Source organism: Pelobates fuscus, chromosome 3 (genome assembly GCF_036172605.1).
Source record: "Pelobates fuscus isolate aPelFus1 chromosome 3, aPelFus1.pri, whole genome shotgun sequence".
NCBI classification, from domain to species: Eukaryota; Metazoa; Chordata; class Amphibia; order Anura; family Pelobatidae; genus Pelobates; species Pelobates fuscus.
The window spans coordinates 159,154,051-159,170,586 of NC_086319.1; the positions used below are offsets into that span (position 1 = coordinate 159,154,051).

At 42.7% G+C, this 16,536-nt stretch overlaps 1 protein-coding gene across 7 annotated transcripts in view; it reads right to left on the reverse strand.

The window, feature by feature from the left end:
- Nucleotides 1–16,536, reverse strand: part of DGKI (diacylglycerol kinase iota) — a 414,076-nt gene that overhangs the window by 28,179 nt on the left and 369,361 nt on the right. For all 7 annotated transcript variants that reach the window (XM_063447583.1, XM_063447582.1, XM_063447581.1 and 4 more), the window contains one exon: nucleotides 6,713–6,750. In XM_063447583.1, coding sequence (XP_063303653.1) covers nucleotides 6,713–6,750 — 38 coding nt within the window. The remainder of the gene's footprint in view (nucleotides 1–6,712; nucleotides 6,751–16,536) is intronic.

Consider the following 16,536-nt stretch of genomic DNA (forward strand, 5'->3'; position numbering starts at 1 on the left):
AGCATCTCTGCAGGTAGTGGGTCTACTTTGTGTGCCACAATTGAAGGCGCGTCTTCCTTGAGGTGCATGTTTGGAGCAGGGCTGCAGCGTCCAGGGCAGAGGTGAGGGTAGCATTATATGAGAAAATAGCCTGAGAGGGACAAGAGAACATAGTGATGGATGAGAGTTTGGAATGGAGATCAGTTGAGAGTTGCTGGAGGTCAAGAGAGTTCAGGTCCCTTCTGAGTTAAGGGGGGTTATGGTGACGCTAACCTTAGATTGTAAGCTTGTTTGAGCAGGGTCCTCTTCAACCTGTAACATTTTGTTATTGTCTCATTTATTGTTAAATCTCCCCCTCCTTTAATATTGTAAAGCGCTATTGAATATGTTGGCGCCTAAATGCGTTTCATTATTTCTCTTCAGTTTCAACTTATTCGTTTTGCTAAAAAAGGAAAAGGTTTTGCAATATTCTGCACATTTAGACACACTCCTTATTTTTAATAAACATCTTCCTTATTAGATGTATTTAATGCATCACAGCATACAATCTATCAACTCAATCTAGATCATAAAATATGTTATATGTGGAATTGCATAAAAAGCATGCACAGCTATACATTGCGGGTATGCACCATAAAGAAGGGTTCCATGCACGGACACTGTGCCATATGTATCCATGTTACAGAAGTAGAAAGCAATGTCTAGCATGTGGTCCCTTATGATTTAGCAGGCTGATCTTCTTATCAACAATCCGCTATAGTCAGGGCCGGCGCTTCCATTAGGCCACCTAGGCGGTTGCCTAGGGTGCCAGACCCGTGGGTGCATCGTGCCGCTGGCAACATGGTCAGAAAAAAACAATGCAATTCTGTATGGGAGCCAGACGCGGCGGCTGCGGAACACCCTTCACTTTCACTGTCGCCTGGCTTGATCCCCATTTCATCAGGAAACTGTACATGGGGACATGTTAGTGGGAGGGATTAATGAAGGAAGTGGGGCAGGGTGGCCGAGAGTGTCCCAGTAAGTCCTGCACTGGGTCCACTTTTCACTGGCTCCCGCCCCCTGCCCTGTATTTGGGGTCAAGCGCGTGGGAGCAGGGCGTGAGGCTGATAAAGGGAGTGATGGGATGCCAGGCTGCTAACTAATATATGCAATGAAGGTAAGTGTGTATTTTAGATTATGTGTGTGTGTGTGCATATGTCAGTGTGTGTGTGTGTGTGACTGCATGGGTCAGTGTGTGTTTGTGCATGGTTCTTTTTTGCGTTGGGCGGCAAAAATCCTTGCACCGGCCCTGGCTATAATGAAGACATAGAGCCTGATTTAGTGTTCTTTTCCAAATGTGTCAGGAAATAGCTCCCATGAGCTGTGGCTAAACTGTGGTGTCTGACCCAAAGTCTGCCACATTTCAGTGAGAAATCCATGGCGTTCTTGGTTCATGATTGTAGCTTCAAAAACGGTAAAAACAGTCAAATCCTGTCTACTGGTCTTTCTCCCTCAATAGATGCAGTCAAAACCTCTGAAATAATCTTGCTTGGAAACAAAACTTCTCACGCAATCTGTGAATAAAATTAGCATTCAGTAGTTGTTCTCTAATCATCAATCATCTTTTTTTTTCCACCTCTTAATTGGACAGAAAATGCAGCCCATATCATTGGGAAGACATCTTTTCCATCGTGGCAAAATGTACTGCTTAAATGCATCTTCCCTTCCATTCAATCCCCCTTTTTTTGAGTCACGTGCAAAAACTCTAATTCTTAAGTAACTGAACATATTCGGCCATCGACTTGTCATTTGCACTGTTTTACATCTGCATGGCGCGTCAGAGATATGGAATTGGCCCATATACACCCAAAACTTAATTCAGACAAAAACAAATTCTCAAGTTTACCCCTTATTAAATGTATTGCTACATCAATGCTGGAAAATAAAATATGCTATGCAGGGCCACTTACAGTAATTACTACAAATGTTCCTCACTTCCACCATAACGTAATATATTAATTGAAGCATGCTGAGTGACCTGGGAAATGTCACTTCTCATCCTGTGACATTTATTACATGATCTGCCTTTTAAAACAGCCCTTAGCCATTTTAGAGTAGTGTTATCCAATCACCATGAACATATAAGCTCGTGTATTCTGTTCTTATAGTGGGACCAGAATGTACGATAGTTATTTTTCACTGTACTTGTCATGGAAATTTTGTCTAGAGCTCGTTGATATGTTTTCAGATTGTGATACATGAACACTAAATGCCATCACACAGTGAAGCAAAATCAGGACCTCTTCTCAAAGAATACAATAGTTGCCTTAATTCTACATCACGGTATGTGAAGAGTATCGCACACATTTCTATGCCTAGTATTGAAAATCACATGCGTGTGAAATTTACTTTTCTCAAAAGTATATTGATGTATTTGCAATACTTTAGGCGCACTGAGCATCATGGGTAATATATTCACAAACATCTCTACCTTCACTGATCTGGGTGGTAAAGAGGAATACAAAGCAACTGTATCTCTCCTTTTATGCAGCAATTACACCAGTCTGCACATATTTTTATTCTGCAATTTCCTGTTTCAGCTATACAAAAAGAAAGATATAAATAATGCATGCACCCCAATAGATGTGGACAGCTTTGTGAGAGAAGTTAACAATTTGTGAGAACGGGAAAGATTCTCATTATTACAGTAAATCAAGGCTGGAACAAGCAAATTTACCCCCTAAGAACCAAGGGCTAGGTTATTCCCTTTATATCATGACATGCCTGGAATATCATTGGTCTATGAAGGGTTACGCTGTATCTTGGGTGTCATCTGCTGGAATATAACCTCTGTTTGGGTTAAAACGACACACATACAATACAAATCCAGGTCTGGAGGAAGTTATATTCTGTGCTTGCAGCGGTTTTGTTATTGAGCACCACAGACTAGATTTAAACGTTCCTCTTTGTCCATTTGAAATGTTAGGAGGTATGCATCTTCACTAACACTGGGAGGTTTAAAGGAGAGCTTTCACTTCCCATGATTTTGAATATTATGTTTACATATCTCTATATTTAACAAATACCGGTATTTAGATGTCCGCACTGCTGTATTTACTTCTATGCTAGAATTAAGCACCTCCATCTTGTCAACCTTATTAATACATTCTGCTATTTGCATCTGGCAGTCAGCAGAGAGAGAACATAAGCAATGTTTTCCTTTTTCACATACCCAATCCAATGTGTGTCCTGGCTGCAGTTTGACTGAACTGGATTGTGAAGACAATTGCGAACGCTTTTAAATACATTGCAAATAATGGAGCATCACATGAACAAACTGTTTAAAATAAGTTAAAACGGCTCTATTTTTTTCTTTCTTTATCTGCAGGTCATGTCTCAAATCTCCCCCTTGTATGTACCATTTTTTTTAAATCCTTTTTTTTCCCGAAGATAAGGCAAATTTAAGACAAATTTTCCTTATGTAGAAGCAGCAGGTTGAAAAGGTTCACAAAGGGTGGCGCTTTAGTCAAGCTCCCCGGGCCTTTGCCAGCCTTGTCATTGGCACAGGATCTGTATACTCACCTCCCTTCAGCGCTACGTCACGTCCTGTAGCAGCACATCACTACTCCTCTCCGTTGACTCATGTGCAATCGTGTATGCCCAACTATGGACCGACTATTCTATCACTAGGTGCCGCCATCTTAGATACTTGAAGATGGCAGCACCAAGAGAGAAGACCCAGAGGCACATGCAAAAAAGTGAAGCCAGTTCTATGGTCCGGGTTATCAGGGAGAACTGATTAACAGATCAGAGGTCAGAGCCGCTTAAAAGGCGATTTTCATTTTTTAATTCAATAGTGTAATTTACAGAGAAATTAGCACACTTCAAAGTTTTCTGTGCACAGACTCATTTCTTTAGAAGTTTTTGGGATATGCAATTTAGTTGTCATCCTTCTACTTCTACTATGTGACTGGGAGTAAAGAATTCTGCAGCAAGTGGAAACCATTTTAATCACAGCAGGGGTAAATAAGCAGGGGTAAATAAGTACAGTGTGCTGCATCATAGTACTGTATGATGTCACCACTACAGACACCAACCACCACTGTTAATCTAGTGAGTGTGAGACTTCATAGTTCATCTGCAAGTGCGTTATATAGGAGTACAGCTTCACACTACTTCTTTTTCCTAACACCAAACTCCTACATAAAGCCACTGGGGACAGTAATAGGTTGTTACAGACCCATTTCTCAGAATATTAAACAGTTAAACGTTTTAGTTGCATCTACAAGTGAGGGTAGATTCCAGCTGCACCACACTGCTAACTGTGCTACACACACCAAATACTACCCATAACATATCCACTCCATTGTTAAACCACCATAGTTAACATACACCAAATACACAATTTATTTTAAAAAGAAATAGATTTTTCCATAATGGTACTTATCCCTTTACTCTTTCCACTGTATTCTATTCTACAGAATACGAATGTGCTCAGGACAGAATGGAATGGAGTGTTGGGGATCTAAAAGGCAAGTACTCCTAAATCAATATGTTGAGGTATCATTCAGCCAGATGTATTCTTTGAAGAACACAAAAGAGTGCTTTAATCACAGGCACCTTGAAGTTTCAGGATACATAATGTATTTGACTGACTGATAAGAAGGAATGTGCGGATTTTGCCTGGAATACCTGCACACTTGGAAATATTTGGATTAGATGAAACAGATAGCTGAACACATTTGGAAGCATATGAAATATTTTGTTCTTCTGATCTTTCAATGTGTTATCTTTTTCTTCACAATAATTGTTACATGGTTTTCTGCTTTTTCTAATAAATCTTACAATATCTTATCATCGTTCTTCACAACTCTGGCTCTCATCCCAGAATCGGTCGGCCTTATCCCTGGTTAGACAGTAAACCTATTCTTCTGCAACAAACCCTTTTTTGATTGCAAAATATCTGTCTCCATAGAAGAAGACAAGGTGATTTTAAACATGACTTCCTCTAAATGTGATGCCGTGAGTTCTTTTCAAGCTCTGGCAGAGAGGGTGCTATCTTATAAGCAGTAAAAGTACTGTTTGTGACCCTGTTTGATCTGCGGGGTCCCATCTGAGGCTTACCTTTGCACACTAACAATATTACCATGCATACATTTTAGAAATAAACATTATAACAAGACTTGAACATAGGAATTATTTTACCAAATTAACAATATGTTCCTTCAGTTTAGCTGAAAATCCTCATATTTACTTTACACTTTTCTCCCTGATCCTAATATGTATACTTGTTCTATGAACTAGGTAAAGTTCCAAACCACATGGCATCAGTGCTTCCCAAAATCCTGCCAGCTACAGGCAGCAAGCTGCTCAAAGTCACTTCTCATATTCAGAAGGAACAGGAGAACGGTAAAAAACGGTAAATAAAAATAAAATAACACAATACAATAAAATGAAAGAAGTCGTGTAGTGCAAAGTGCAAAACAAATTAAGGTCTTCTACACAGTATATGAAAAACTAAATAACACACCATGATGACAAGATAAATAAAACGTACAAAAAACACAGAAATGTTCCCTGAATAAAACGATCTATTTAAAACCAAATCAATTGATGCACTTATTGTGTCTTCTTTGTATCTGTTCTTTTTATATGAGCTAGACTAACATTTGCAAGTGCAAAAACCAACTGCAGTTTGGGAGTATAAATCTCAATGATTTCAGGTGGCCAAGACACGTATATCTAGTGCTTCACAGAGGGTAAGGAAACCCCAAAACTAATGCTAATCTGAACACATACATAACTCTATATGTTGTATAGAAGGAAAATAATGCCATCTCAGGCTTTTGGAGACATTGATAAATGATTTGACTTTCAGTCCCATAATACACTATTTTTGCCATTTAAATTACCACATACAAATCTCTCTATCAAAGGAGGATTTGAGAAGATTGCAAATCAAGTTTACAGAAGGGTTATGAAACATACACTATTCAGGAAATGGGGACCACCAAGAGCCATGCTTGAACCAGTCCCATCTTACAACCTGGAGCATAGGGGTATTATGAGATCTGGGGACCTCAGTTTTATTTTTAACCCCTTAGCTTTTGCACTCAATTTTAGGGATGATAATATGACTACCCTCCATTATTAGCGTGGGATTTTGTGTTTTCCTACTACTTAGCAAATTTTAGCACATAATTAGAATAGTTCTGGTTATTATTGCATATTGGAAGAAGTGGAAGACTCAGATTGGCCTTTCCCTGTTGATTGAAGACTCTGCGGAGTCCAAATTAAAGTTCTAACAGTTTTTTACTATAGTGTCCATTGGCATGTAATGCAAATAGAAGATCTATTTATATATCTAGTTATACAGAAGTGAATTTACATATTTGGGCAAGGATTGTGTTCACTAAACAATGAGTCCATAACAGAACTGCAAAATATATTTTAAAAAATGAATAAATCGTAACAAATAAGAATAATGACTATAAACTCATCACAATGTTTAGGAAGTAAATTTATTTATTGTGTATTTGCCAAAAAGCTGTGGACCGGACTGCAAAATTTATTTTGTTATTGCCAACAATCTAGACCCCATTATGTCTTGCTCTCTAGCTTTTTCTTTTTAAAACTGTATCTGTCCATAGTCTAATTTTTCTGCTTTGTTTTACTGTCAAATATGCTAACACAGCTTAATCCAAGCTCTCTAACTCACAAGAAACAATTTGAAAACAGGAGCTACAATCCTTACCTTTGCAAGGTTTCCAGCTAAAACAGCCTCTACGAGCTCTGAAAAACAGGTTAAGAGGGACAACAGAGATCAGTTGCAGCAATATTTCATGACACAGCCTAACAGTTAAGACGCTGAGAAAATATTTTGTTCAATGTGTTCTGTAATTCTCATTTTTTATTGAACTGTAGCAGAGAGTTCTTATGTCACGTTTTTGAAATGCACAAAAACTGCAGATTATAAGAGTTTATGGCTCACAAGATCTGATACTGGCCTGGATTGGCTAACCAAAAAAAGCTAACCAAAAAAAAGCTAACCAAAAGACCAGTGGACAGTGGTAATCATTGATCAAAGGCTTGGTGGGAAACTCAAAAGATCTCCTCAACCGAACCAACTATAATTTCTACCTTTTGTGATGCAGTACTGGGCAGCACCAGAAATAATAGTGGCCAGGCTGCATCATAGACAGTCTAATGCAGAGGTAGGCAACCTACGGCACTAGTGCCGTGCACGGCACTCGAGGTGTCTTTGCACGGCACTCAAGGCTGCTAGAGCCAAACAGGCTCTGGCCTATCAGGAGTCCCAGTAAAACTTCAAATATCTGCTAATACGAAAAGATGGTGAAGGACAATCCTCAATCTAAACATTGCAGCACATAGAGAAAATGATCTCAGATCACTTCCTCCAAGCACTTGTGAATGGGAATCCACAACGTAGTATAGCAGCCTGCAGCTGCTGTTGCAGCTCCTGTTGCAGCTCCTGTCTTTGACCTGTACCAGGCCAGCCTGGTCCCCACTGGAACCCAGGGAAGCCAACCATACTGCTAGATATACACAGATATTGTGGATCAAACCAAGTGTTTATCTGCGTATCTGCTCCTTTCCAAATTGTTAAAATAAATGCGTGCACGTTTTGAAGTAAATTACACTGAGACACAGGTATCAGGTTAATGAAAAACTTCGTAATGTTTACTCAGGGGGTGGCAAGCCCCGTATAAAGGCAAAAATACATCATATGCAAAAATGTAGATAACAGAGAGAATACATCTCTAATTGGTTAGGTGTTAAGTGTCTTATCTAATGCACATCCTACGAGGCGTGATGTCACCATCATCCCGGGATTTTACTCCGGATGTAGGCGCCATCTTGTTATACGAGGTAGTTAGTCGGTGGGAGCGGGTGCTCTAGCAGCCATTTTGAGTAGATAATGAATACAGGTATACAAAGTAAATAGACATTTTTACTATCACTAATTTACATTCATAACACAGAAATTAAGAATAACCCTCCCCTTATACAAATAATACGAACAGCCCAGACACACTACCTGCACAATCGTAACCCACTAACAATCCACATACATGCACACAAACCCCACATGCAGCCTTTCACATGCAATACCCATACAAACAGCCCACACACACTACCAAACACACAATGTGACATATCCATCCACACACAATTCCACAAGCAGACCTCATACACAGCCCACATTCATATGTATCATACACGATACCATAAACTACTAATGAACATATACAATATAATAGCTCATATACGCACAAATACAATGATGCAAAGCAACTGCAGTAAAAATAACACGCAGAATACGGCAGCATACACACCTAAATTTTAAAAAAAAGGACCGGCACGCTACGGGACCTCACAATCCTATATCGGCACAGTGCTGCTAAAAGGTTGCCTACCCCTGGTCTAATGTATTCCACACACACGACACACATTACAAAGAAATTAAATAATGATTTTGCGGTCACATATTTTACATTTGCAATTACGTAAATGCTAAGGCTTAGCCTGCAGTTGTGGGAGGGGCATGTTACACTACTTAAACCCCCCCTACTCACCTTCCTCCGCCCCGTACGTGATTTCAACGATTCGCTTGTCGCTACCTCTGGTCGCTCCATTCCTCCACTTACCTGGTCCTCGAGGTTTCTTTGCCTGACCAGCTGTTCCCCTGCTGCTTGTTTCTCCGCGGTCCTCCTTGGCTCTACTCCGGATCTCCGGTTGTCCGTCCAGGGTGGGTTCCGCTGGCTCGTACCCTTTGGTGTCCGGTAGGAATGGGTCTCGTCCTCCACGTCGTCCCCTTTTGATCGTGGCTCTTGGAGGGTCGGCTTTGTCGCAACGCTGCGCGGCTCTTTCTGGCATTCTTGGCCGTTCTGCCAAACAATGTTAAAAGGCAAAGTGCCCAGATTTTTAACCAAGGAGAAATGCTATTAATATATACTGAAATCTAAAGCTGACTGTGGCTCATCACATTGAATAGCATTGCTAGATTTCTGGATCTTGTGTCTCCTTACAAACTGTAAACTGTAGGTTTTTTTTTAGCTCTGTCTGTGTAGACCATAGACTTACGCACGGTCTGCTGCCAGATTGTTAATCCTTTTTAAAAGAGGCTTTCCCAACTTGTGCGCTCTGACATCCTAGAACGTCATGAATATTTTTTAAATGAGTTTATGCCTACTGGATACGTTTTGCTTTTTTTTTTTCCCTTTACTTTGTGAAGTTTTGCTCTTTCCCTTTCTGTCCCCTCACTCCCTGCGACGCTGTCGCACGTGCACATCTTTACTCACCGGCGGCCGGGCGGCTTTGTGGCCACACACGCGTGTGCAGTTCTGGCTATGGGTAGGTGCCATAGTACTAGGTCGCCCTAATCAGGATCTGCATACCAATTATTGCTGTCAAGTGATGGGGTTAACTCTGTAGGTGCCCAATGGTTTAATGACAACTGCAAGATTTACTGTTCTCTGCTGGCATTGACACAGTTAAACCAACGCTTCAATTACATGCATGCGTTATTAATGATCCAGCAGGATTACACTTGTAAATAATTCTTAGAAATGCTCAGACAATGAATTGTAGAAAGAAAATAATTCAGTTAACCAGTGGAGTGCCATACGGTTTAAACACACTTAAAATAAACGGTGTTAATTAGCTGTCTGGAATACCAAGGCTTTGTTCAGAACCCACATGACCTTTAGTGGAACACTGCATGTGCTAATAGCATGCTGTCATACAGTTTCGGTCTTGAGCTACGTAGTTGCTGTTACCAAACGGTTTTCGGTCCTGCTCTGGGGTCTGACCCGCTTTTTTAACCTCGAGTTTTCGTTTCCCTGCTTGGCCGGGCCACGTCTGCCCGCTATACCCGTGCTCCGTTATTTTCCAGAAGGAGCGTTAAGTTTTTGTGTTTTTTACACTCATATGCGCATTCTATATCCTTTTTGTTCCAGGCATCCTCCATACAGCCTTACCACCTGGTTTCTGATGGGCTCACTCTACCCTTCTATTACAGTCGGCTTTATGATTCCTACTCATACCCCCCCCTCATCTTCATCACACGGTGCTTCCACTCTCTCACTCTTTACCCTCCCCTCTTAGTTAGCTGTTGCTGGCTGTCAGGTAATTTCCCCCGGCTTCTTCGCCTTAGGTTAGTGGTCCCGCAAGGCCAACACCCATCCTCATACTCAGAGGTACTATGCCCCTTGGGCCAAATCATAGTTAGTTGCCTCGCACTGTGGCATAGGGAGGGCCTCACCTGTCACTCCCATTCTATCTTATGTTTAACTGTCACCGAGAGGCCAACACCCCGCCACAACGTTCAGTGGCACGTTGTCCCCTCACGCCAACGCATAGACAGAGCCTCTCCCACCGCTTGGCATCTAGCGGGGCCTCACCTGTCACCAAACCTAGTTTTAATTGTTTCGCCTTTTGGCTTTAGCTAGTATGCCAGCACTCACACGCGCACTCCCACACACTCGCACTGGGTCTCATGAGCCCGTGGGCTTTACACCAACACGTACTCTATTACCTATTGCCGGGAACGCTCCTTTCGGCCTGACCGCCTGGTCTCTGACGTGCTTATTCTGCTCTCAGTAGCGGTCGGCCCTGTGGTACTTCCTCGTTCACCCTCACGTTCTTTCGATACACGTTCATCAAATCCATCCTCTCTCATGCTACCTTCCCTCTCCTCGTAGTTAGCTGTGGCTGGCTGTCAGGATCCTAGGTGTCCACTAGTTGTAATTTACCCCGGCTTCTTCGCCTTAGGCTAGTGGTCCTGCGAGGCCTACATCCATCCTCATACTCTGAGGTACTACGCCCCTCGGGCCAAATCATAGTTAGTTGCCTCGCATTGTAGCATAGAGAGGGCCTCACCTGTCACTCCCATTCTATCTTATGTTTAACTGTCACCGAGAGGCCAACACCCCGCCACAACGTTCAGTGGCCACGTTATCCCCTCGCGCCAACGCATAGATAGAGCCTCTCACGCCACTTGGCATCTAGCAGGGCCTCACCTGTCACCAAACCTAGTTTTAATTGTTTTGCCTTTTGGCATTCGCTAGTATGCCAGCTCACACTCACACACACACATACACATTGGGTAGCTTATGCGCTGTTTCTTCGTCTCTCTCTCTTTTTTTTTAGCAGGTCTCCACTGTGTGGCGCTGGCGTGGTACTTTTTCCGCCTGGCTCTCTGGTTAAGTCTGGTACTCATCGCGCTGTGGAGTTTCGGCTACTCCTACCTTCTTTTCGTGTCCTGGTCTCTTCTTCACTTCGCTGCGGTTCTCGCGACTCAACGTATTCGCTCCCCGGCAGCCTTTCAGTCAGCTGAACTCTCAGCGTCTGTCTGCCTCCACGGGTAACACTATTGCTGGAGGGGGCCCCGAGTTCGCTCTTCCATTCTCCGCTACTGTTGTCTATAGGGCGGTTTCGGATTGGCAATTGGGTAATTGGCGTCTGCCGCTCTGGCTGGATCCGAGCCAGACTTCCTGCACCTTTTCTCATACAATCTCTCCTGTGCCTCCTCTACGCATTCCACTTGGCTCTGCCTTCGGCCTCTCCCGTAGCCGCTGCCATTCCCTGCGTTTCGCGTTCTGCTCGCGAACTACCAGCCTTAACTCGTGATCGTCATCTTTCTCATCTGGCTTTCTATTAACACTCGCGGTACATGTGTTAGGGCCTTCTCCCCCTTTGAGGCTCCTTTTCGCGTATACTGTTACTGTCTTTTGCCATGTGGTCTGCGATTGTTTTTTGCTTCTTTTGCCACCTCTAACTTGCATCACTCTACTGATTACAACTTCACATGCTGTTACAGGTTTACCATTCATACGCAGTTTCATGTCCTGTCCTTACGACCCAGACACCAACCTTCAATGTAGGGTAATAACTGCTTGATCCAAGGTTAAATCTGACTGCCATTCTGGGTCAAGAAGGAGTTTTTCCCCTAGCTTGTTGCAAAATTGGCAGTGCTTCAAACTCGTTTTTTTGCCTTCTTTTGGATCAACCACAAGGAATGGGCACCTATTTACTCTCTCTTTCTTATCATGCCTCACTATCACAGATCTCACTACTTGGGGCCAGTCCTCACACTTCGACATACTTACTATTCTTTGATGCATTGATCTTGGGGCCAGATTTAATCCATTCTACTATTCTGGTCTCCCCTCTAGGATAGGGTGGCATCTATGGCTTCAATCTAGTTCACTGGTCCGTATATTTAATCTCTAGGTCTGGAAGTTCTCAACATTTTCACCCATATGTACCACGTACCGCCTAGATTTTCGACAGGCATTTATCATACAGCTAGGCAATTAAGGTTTTCTTATCAGTTGTTGATTGTTCTACGTTTCTGGCATGTATCAACTTTTTGCCCTCTTTTATTACAGGCCTGCCGCAACGTCGGTTCCGGCACACCTCAACCGACTTATTTCCCCCTTTACTATGCTCCTCTTGGTATTATTCCTATACGGCCAATGCAAGCTATTAGGCTCTTGTTAAACTGCAATTCCCATAATGCACTGATTCTGGATGGCTGAGAGCCTGAAAATCCTGGAAACTCATCCTCTAGTAAACTATGTAAACAGGGAATAGAACACTTTCAGCAGTTCAACCATGATGCTAATCCATCGTTCTAGCTTGACTGAGTATTATGAGAGTTAAAGTCTGCTGCAGTTAGAATCCTAAAAGTTGTCTGCTTGTGCCTTATTGTCCATATTAGTCACAATGCATCAGCACATCAGTAAAACAAATATCAGGAAGCCTGGATTCAAGCATTATTGTAACAGCATAGCCCGTTCCTGCTGAGCCATAACTTAGTATTCAGCCTCAGTATCTGGCTACATCTATACTGTCACCACACTGGGGCCTGCAATGCAGAATTCAAATCAGTTATTGGCCATTGAAGATGCAGAGAGACTCGCGCCAACATTTCTGCTGCAGTAATTTCTACATTATTAGATCATCTAATGCTGTTTCCATTGGAAAGGTATTTATGAACAAGGAGTTTAGCCAAAATGAACATTCTGCTGTTTACAGTAAAAGTGCTGAACTTTTAGGCAATTATTAAAAAATATGCAGGTCACAATGATTTCATGCATATGCACTGACTATTTTACCCCTTCTGGGCAATAGAAATACCACTAACATCAAGGTTTGGAGTCTTGGAGAAGCAATGTGCTCAGCTAGTCCATTTAATGATAACAAATTGCCATTTTTCTTGCTTTGTGAGAAGTATGAAAACACATAGTACTCATAGTACTCATAATACAAATGTAAAAGAACACAATCAGCTTATGGGAAGATGCGTGAACTTAAAAACTATTTTGAAGACAGAATGCATACAGAGAGCTGTTGATAAAAAAAAGTCAATGGGTTCTGATCTGGGTTCACTTCTCCCTAACAGGATTATTCACTAAACACTGGATTTTGTCAGAATTGAATTCCAACCGTGGTAGTAATTTGCATATTTGCTATAGCCAAATGTGGTCTTTTTTTGTCTGTCTGACTGCACAGGAACTGAACCATGTGGCAGGTGGGGGTGGCCACGAAGAGAACACCGTGGCAAGGGTAAAAAGGTGATAAACTACTTTTTTTCACTCCTTGCACATTTGTTTACCTAATGCCACAGTGTTTCTTTAACCCCAAGGCTTTTTTGAGATGCAACACATTTGGCTTTATTTTTATACCATTTATCCCCCCTTCAGTCCACAATGCCATTATCTACAACTCCCTGGCTCTCCTCTACTCTTCCTTGATCATGTTTTACTTGACTTCCTTACTTTCTGTGCTCTCTTTTCCTCATCTTTGGAGGTTTCAACATCCCTTTTAACCAATGTAACAACTCAATAGTCTCTACATTTCTATCCATCATCTCCACCTTTTGTCCTAACTCAATGCACAAACTCCCCTGGCATAATTATGCATATTCATAACCTTTTTCTATCTACTGGTGTGACAAATGCTCCTTCCCTCAAACATTTGCCACGAACACCTGGAGGAATGTGGAAGCTGGCCTCCTGCCCACCGACTATGGTCCAGGACTGAGACACCATTCGGGAGTTACTCTGCCCAGCCGCTATAAACAGCTTTCCCTGGGTGCCCCTGGTTCAGCACTTTCTCTTCATTCAAATTGAATCGGCGCTAGCTCATTGGTGGCCGTTCGCATTACTCAAACCCACAAATGGTCCACAGCGGTACTTAGCCGTGACCCCTATGGAACTAATTTCAGCATGAGGACTTTGTGAGTCCCCAGTTTCCTCAGCGGTACTTAACCACAAATGTTAAGGAACTGTTTTCGGCATGAGGTGACCATGCGGTTCACGGACAACTTGGTCTGGAGTTTTGAACCACTTTGCAGCCCGCCAGGAGAGCGCTTTTTGGAGGGAAGGTGCATGAGACTAAGGGGAAACAACGCTACCTGGGAGCTATGCGGAGCACCTTTAGGACGCAGGAGCTCCTGTAAGTTGACTGACAAAAGCACCAAATGCTCTGGAATTATTTTGGACATAGAACCATGTGTGCCGCTGGTCAGAACTTTAACACAATGGTGTTTTCCCTACACTGCATGGATCTGAGCACTATTTGGACAACCTGGGCACTCAGATCAGGGCTATTTGGGGATGTATAATATGTGGGGTTAATGTATTGTGATAAGTGAAGGAAGAGAGGCCATTTAACCCCAGGGGGAGTATATGTAGTTTGTGGGTTGCACAACACAAAGCTATGTTTAGTTATAGGCCCCTGGGGTGGAACATTTGGAGAGAAGGGTGGGCCAATGCTCCACTCCTCAGTTTAGACACAACTGGGAGAAATAAGGTCCAGGTCAGAGTTTTTTGGAACTGTCTCCCATTGCTCAGCTGCAGATAATCAGCTGTAGCAGTGGGAATAAACCACTCCCTGCTAGGCAGGTAAAAGGGGGATTGCTGGCTTCCTCCCAGGAAGCAGGTAGGAGAGAGGCTGTTCTCTCCACTGAGAGGTACAGGGTACAGCTGAGGTACAGGGAGCTCCGCTACAACTGGCATCTTCTCCTCTTCAATCAAATATGCAATCATCCAATCCTAAAAACACCATATATTGACTCAACTTCTCCTCCTAAATACTGCCCCATATCGCAACTCCCTTTCCCTTTTCAACTTGAGCAGATCCATCTAACTCAGTGTTTCCCAACCCAGTCCAGGATTTAAGGATTACCCAGTTTTGTCTAAGGTGTTTTTAGAAAAAAAAGAAAAACACCTTAGACAAAACTGGGTAATCCTTAAATCCTGGACTGGTAGGTGTGCCTTGAGGACTGGGTTGGGAAACACTGATCTAACTCACCTTCTCAATAATAAATCTCAGTTGGTATTCTACAAGACTTGGTTCTTGGTCCTCTTTCATTCTCCATTTGCACTGCCTCTCTTTGTAATCTTAATAACTATTTTGTATTTCAATACCATCTATATTCTCAGATTTACCTCTTCTCCCCTAACCTTTCACCTGACCTCCCAGAACATGTCACATACTGCCACTCTTCCATCTATAACTGGATGTTTTCCCATTTCCTAAAGATAAATCTTTCTAAAACTGAACTTCTCATCTTTCCACCCACTTAACTAGTCCACTTGCATCTATCTCCCTGCATGTCAATGGGGCACCTATTTCCACATTCCTCAAGGCTGCTGTCTTGGCGTTACACAGTATGTCTGCATATCCTGTAACTTACTCTTTAAAAAAAAAATGGCCACATTTGCCTTTTCGAATTTACAACTTAACAAAGTCACTTGTTCATGTGACTGACTTGGCTATTGTAACTCTCTACTAATCAGCATTCCAAACACCCACATCTCCAGTTAAGAAATAAATGCTGCCTCCAGGCTTGTCTTCCTGATGGTCCACTACTCCCACATCTCACCTATCTCTAACAGCATTATAGGCCCTCGGTCAAAGCAGTGCACTGGGGCCCTGCCTACATAACCACTAACAGGAGTAAAAATGTAAATTATCAAAACAATAAGCTTATATTTATTGGTACTGCCAACAAATGCAATAAATACATACAATGCACACACACAGACTGCTGAATACATACACACAGATTGCTAAATACAAACACAGACTGCTAAATACACACACACAGCTGAATACATACAGACATGCTGCTGAATGCACACACACATAGATTGCTGAATACTGACACACACAGACCGCTGAATACACACACACACACACAGACTGGTGTGAAGGGTTAAATGTGTGAGGGGTGCAGCGTGTGTGTGAGGGGCACTGTGTGTGTGTGTGTGGAGTGCAGTGTGTTTGTGAGGGGTGCAGTCTGTGTGTAAGGAGTGCAGTGTGTGTGTGTGGGGGGGTGCAGTGTGTGTGTGGGGGGGCAATGTGTGTGTGTGGGGGGTGCAATGTGTTTGTGTGAGGAGTGCAGTGTGTGTGAAGAGTGCAGTGTGTGTGAGAGAGGTGCACTGTGCGTGTGAGGGGTACAGTGTGTGTGTGTGAGGGGAGCAGTGTTTTGTGAGGGGTGAAGCGTGTGTAAGAGGTTCACTGTGTGTGAGGGATGCACTGTGC